Source organism: Rutilus rutilus (assembly GCF_951802725.1).
Source record: "Rutilus rutilus genome assembly, chromosome: 15".
NCBI lineage: Eukaryota > Metazoa > Chordata > Actinopteri > Cypriniformes > Leuciscidae > Rutilus > Rutilus rutilus.
In genome coordinates, this window is record NC_140220.1 from 20,312,152 (window position 1) to 20,318,151 (window position 6,000).

At 38.2% G+C, this 6,000-nt stretch overlaps 1 protein-coding gene across 1 annotated transcript in view; it reads right to left on the bottom strand.

The window, feature by feature from the left end:
- LOC311304390 (disks large-associated protein 2) overlaps positions 1 to 3,817 on the bottom strand; it is a 30,509-nt gene extending 26,692 nt beyond the window's left edge. The window contains exon 1 of the mRNA XM_084431360.1: positions 3,786 to 3,817. Within this exon, the coding sequence (XP_084287486.1) occupies positions 3,786 to 3,792 (7 nt within the window). The 5' untranslated portion in view covers positions 3,793 to 3,817. The remainder of the gene's footprint in view (positions 1 to 3,785) is intronic.
- Positions 3,818 to 6,000: the final 2,183 nt, after the last annotated feature.

The window sequence follows — 6,000 nt, forward strand, 5'->3', positions numbered from 1 at the left end:
ATAAGGCGCATAGAATAGAAGATACTGCAGTCAAACGTTTGACTGGGTTTGCGTTATGCATCCACTAGATGGAGCTGTGCTAAAGGGAATGTCAACAAAACAGTCAGATAAAGTCAAACTTTATTAAGCGTTCTGACAACTCCGTTCACTCCCATGGTAACGTTGTTCAAACGTTGATGTGCATATTAACAATATCTCCCAGCCTTGCTCACTCTTCTCCCAAACGTGGAGGGGAACTTTTCCCTAATTCAGTAAACACGTAGTAAAAGAAACCGCTAAACCGCTAAATCAAACGTTAGTGCATAACTCAACATTGTTCAGTTACGTATAACACGTAAAGCTCACTTTTTCAGTTCATTGCTCACTCTTCTCCCAAACGTGGAGGGGAACTTTTCCCTAATTCAGTAAACACATAGTAAAAGGTTACTACATGCTCACTTTTTCAGTTCATTCCCCGTCCACGAATCCCTCGAATTCTGAGAACAGTTGGGCGACTACGGCATCCAACCTGCCCGGCTCCCTCTTGTCATTGTCGCTGCTGTTGCCTGGCAGTTCAGAGATTATTCCTGCCTTCGTGAAAGCTCGGATCACAGTTGAGACTGATATATCAGCCCAGGCATCCACGATCCATTGGCAGATAGTGGCGTAAGTTGCCCGGCGCTGTCTCCCCGTCTTGGTGAACGTGTGTTCACCTTCTGTCATCCACTGCTCCCACGCAGCTCGCAGTCTAGCTTTGAACGCCCTGTTGACACCAATATCTAGCGGCTGGAGTTCTTTAGTTAATCCACCCGGAATGACGGCAAGCTCCGAATTAGTTTGCTTCACTTGTTTTTTGACAGCATTGGTGATATGGGTGCACATGGAGTCATAGATCAATAGGGACGGAGCTGTGTGGAAAAAGCCACCCAGTCTCTTGACGTAAATTTCTCTCAGCCACTCACTCATCTTTTCCTCATCCATCCATCCCTTCGGGTTAGCTTTGATGATGACGCCGGCTGGAAAGTTTTCTTTTGGCAAGGTCTTCCTCTTGAAAATAGCCATGGGTGGAAGTTTCTGGCCATTAGCCTGGCAGGCGAGAACTACAGTGAAGGATGACTTCTCATTCCCTGTGGTGCGTACAGACACCGTACTGGTCCCCGTTTTCTCCACAGTGCGGTTCACGGGAATATCAAAGGTGAGTGGAACCTCGTCCATGTTGGTGATGTGCTCTGGCCGGATCTTCTTTTCAGTGATCTTCTTTTTGCAGTATACGCGGAAAGTGACCAGCTTTTCTTGGTAATCTTTTGGCAGTTGCTGCGAGACGGTAGTTCGTGTGCGGATGGAGAGATTACGTCTTTTCATAAAACGACGTTCATGTCCCGTGCTAGCGCTGTTGCCTTCATTCGAATAGTGACTGTAGAGACGCTTCTACTTGCTGCTCTCTGTTCAACAACCCACTGTTCGAGTTTGTCCTCTAACTGTGGCCATCTCGCTTTGTTCCCTCGGAAACTCTGTTTAGTCTTTTTTACTTGGCGCAGGTCATCTTCTTCCTTCCTCCACTTCCGTACCATTGATTCATTAATGTTGAATTCTCTCACTGCTGCTCTATTCCCATATTCTACTGCGTGACCGACAGCCTTGAGCTTGAACTCTGCGTCGTAAGCGTGTCTCTTGAAAGGTGCCATTTTGGGGTCTTTATACACACACAAGTGGTGTGGGACTGTGAGTAAGCAGTGTTTACTGACTACGGTAGCCGTAATGCTGCAAGCGGTGCAATTAACCAATTGATCCATATATAAGGCGCTCCGGATTATAAGGCGCACTGTCGTTTTTTTGAGAAAATTAAAGGCTTTTAAGTGCGCCTTATAGTGCGGAAAATACGGTACAATAGAAAGTTGTTTTTTAAAACTGAAATAATATTTCATGATATTTCTGTCTTTATTTAATTAAATAAATGCAGTCTTGGTGAGCATAAAATACTTATTTCAAAAACATGATATAATATTTTGATTTAATTTTTGGGTAGTGAATTTATAATCTATAATTTATAATTTATAATCCCACTTTGGATAATCCCACCATCTTGGATATATATATATATATTGCCTCCAATAGACTTGTTTACGTATTTCAGTGATGCTTGTGTGGTGGATTAGACATATGATGAGTGAATGAATGAATGAATGAAGATGGCTTGAAAGATTTACATGGATGGAGAGAGGGATGAGCAGTTCTCTTGTCATGTCTAGTCCATCAGAGCCAGTGTCATTTCCACTTTCTCCTGTGGAGGTGGAGGATGTGTTCACACACCTCATCTCTCAGTGGTGATCGGAATTTAGAGTTGGCTCCATTTTTTTTTTTCTCAACATACATACATACATACATACAGTGGCAATGCCCCCATGAATGCAGAGTGGATGTCATTATGACTACGATCACTACAATCGGTTAAAATCCTTCCACACATGACAACCTAATGAAAACTCCAGAAAACTCACTTTTTTCATTTTGTACTATTTACATCATTATAAATTTATAACAATACATTCCCAGATAGAGCTACCCTATTCTTCTGTAATTAGTGATGCTTAGAAAACTGATTTCACTTCTATAGCTATTATTTGGGGCAAACATTGTAAATCTTGAATTATTAGAATTACATTTGACAACATTTTCCATTTAAATATTGTTTTAAAAAGGTTTAACCTTTTATTATCAGCTAAATGTGCTAAACCAGTGGTTCCCAAACTTTTTAGAGTGGCGTACCCCCTAAGGTATTTAATACCCTTCCTCTCTTAGACTGCAATCACACCTTTACGGGACAATATTTATCCCCTAATTTGTTTTTAGTGGATTTTTTACCTTTATAAATAATATTTAAAATAAAAAACTGCTCAAGTGATACTCTTCAAATGAAGTCACTGTCTTAAGTGAGCCATCAAGTTATGCATTTATTCAGTAACAAAGCAAGTGGCTGTATTTATGAATGGGTCATTGGATCATTGACTCTCCCTATTCGTTCAAAGCCGCAGTTTGTTTAATAAACACTGCTGTGTGTTGCAGTTCTGCTGTGGCTTTTATTTTAATGTTATTTTAATGTGGTTTAGAATTAAATGAACGGCATTCATTCCGTTCCCTAAAACTCAGCATTTTGTTTGCATACTCCCTCTGTCACCCTCTGTTTGGGAACCACTGAGCTAAATAATAATATCACGTTTTACTGAGGACCACTGAAGTTATATCACTAACTTATTAAAAAAGTTATCCAGTTTAATTTATATTACTAATGCGGTAATCATGCACGATCCCCTGTGAATTCAAATAAGAAATCATACACTGCAACAAAAACAAAAAATAAATAACAATAAACACAGTCAGAAACCATCTAAGATGTTATATAAGAATAAAATAAAACAAACTGAAGTCATTTTATTTTTACTTTATGTAATACATTTGGAAATGTAAATATTTGCCTCAAATGGGTGCCAGGAAACACTTTATTTTACAGTGTCCCTGTTGCACATATTATGTGTAAACTTACTATAGTAATAAAAGTAAAGTATTCATAACAAGCAACTAACTCTAAACTAAACCACTAACCCTAATTATATAATAAGTACATGTTGTTGTTAATTACTCAGTACATATTTGTATAATTATACTGTAACTAGGGCACCTTAAAATAAAGTGTAACCAAGGTTTTTGATACAGATAATAAATTTTGCTAGATAATGTGAAAGTAGACAAAACAATGATGTGAAATGAAGTACAACAGGTATATTACAAAAGAGCCCTTTCAGACCTACCGTACATTCTACGCCCCCCAGCTAAGCTACGGGCCCCTAAAATGAAAAAAAAAGGGTGATAGCTTAGTAAGAAGGAAATTTAAAAGAAAGAAAAAAAAACAACAACTGGCCAAATAATTCAACACTATGAAAGATAAACACTGCTTCTGACTCATGCATTGTGTCATGCGCTCTCTGTAATAATATGTATGTGTCTTCATCTTAATTAAACAAAGAAACAACAAACAAACAAACAAACACAATTAGGCGAATTCACAAAGAATTCCGTGCATGTGCTGTTAAGTGTTTGGCCTCTAAACTACAGCAGGAAGGTAGAATATTGAATTTGGTAAAATATTACGTAAAAACCTAATTATACTAATTGACTCATTTAATGTTTGTTGTAATCAATATTAGCATAAACCAATAAATAGCAAAATAAGCCTGTGAAAGTTGTGCAGGCACAATTATGCCAAATATGTCTTATTACAATGTCATCCCAATTTAAAGTCAAATTAATAAAGTGAATGGTTCATTTATTTATCATCAATTATGTGTTACTTAGTTACTGTAAGAGATATGCAAATGTTAATTGTTAATCGAATGTCACTATTAATACGTGATTAATATGTAAATGATTCCATCATTTTAATCATATTTCAATTTGGCAAATCAGGAAACTGTTAGATCTTGAATGCCTGTTATTATGGATCTAGCAAATCACTTTAGTTCTGTGAAATTCTGCCTGAACATAAACAACTCACAAATTTAACAAGAAAAAACAAATAAAACAATTATAACAGAAATAAACACTGAAAACACTGGAAATTTTGGGAGCATTGGGCAATTTTGATGTCTGTTTTTCTTACTGACAAAGACACAATGCTTTATCTAAATATTGTATCATAACTTCCATTCTCACAGTAATTGGATTAGTTTTGTTGCAAAAGCCTGTCCCCTCATACACTTCTGAAATGAGTTAGTTAAATTAGTTAGTATTTTCCGGGAAGTGATATGGCTAAACTCTATCGATCGTACTGAAATAAGCAAAAACTAAATTTTACAGTCAGCATTCACAATTAAAACTAATAGTTTTAGAATAGTTCAGAATAGTTTCTGCAACAATTTAAATGGATAAATTCAGAATTTCACAGGATTTCAAAGAAAAAATCTCTGCACTGCACTAAGCCAAACTGGAGTTGATGTCCATGTGAATTTAGCTCTAGGTGTACAAATAGCATGTGAGATCAGAAAAACTTCTCAGGTAACATTATGTAACCCGGTTCGCTTTGAGGGGAAAGAGCCACTGTGTCATGATGTTGGCGCTATGGGATCGCTCCAGCGTGAGCCAATGTCTGAAGCACACGTGGAAACACGTCAATTCTATTGGCCAACAGCGTGGTCAGGCGTGGTCAGCACATCACAGAGACCATAAATTGATGCCTGAAATGCACATCACCAGATTCGAATTGTCTGAAGGAAGACATTCTCAGGCTTTACGCGAAGTATGCTGCAAGCCTCATAAGCAAAGTCAGAAATGACCAACCAATAAGGTTGTGATTTATTTGAATTAAAAAAAAAAATGTATGAACCTTATTGCCAGAAAAAGGATTAACTAAGAAGGACCTGAGGTTAAATTCATATCCAAGCTATAAAACATTATGAATAAGTGCACTGAGGATCAGCCTGCCGCAGCACAAATGTCTTGACGCAGCTTTAGCTAGCGCCTTAGAGGAAGCCACACTCCAAGTGGAGTGGGTTCTGATGCCTAGAGGCAAAGCCTTTCTGTATACCTCGTAGCCAAAAAAATAAAAAAATAAAAAATAAAAATCGCATCATCAATGCAATAGGATACTTGGAGACGGGCGAACCTCTGCCATGGCCTCCAAAACAGACCAGTAATTGATCGAATTTAAGCCACAAGCCTTAGCAGTTAACGTAAACCCTCAAGGCCATGACTGGACATAGGAGAGGAAGCATTTCTTGTTCAGGAAAGTCAAACAACAGGGGAGAAAATCTTGAAGGACGACCAGACGGAAGGTGAAAAAAGGCAACTTTGGAGTATGACCTGGCCTCAGGTGCAATATAACTTTTACCACCCCAGGGGTAAAATCAAGGCATGACAGGGCAACTGATAAGGCCTGCAAATCTCTGACTCTTTTAAGCAAAGTTAAAACTAGTAACAGAGCCACCATGAGAGTCAGAATCTTCTCCAAGGCTGACTCCAAGGGCTCAA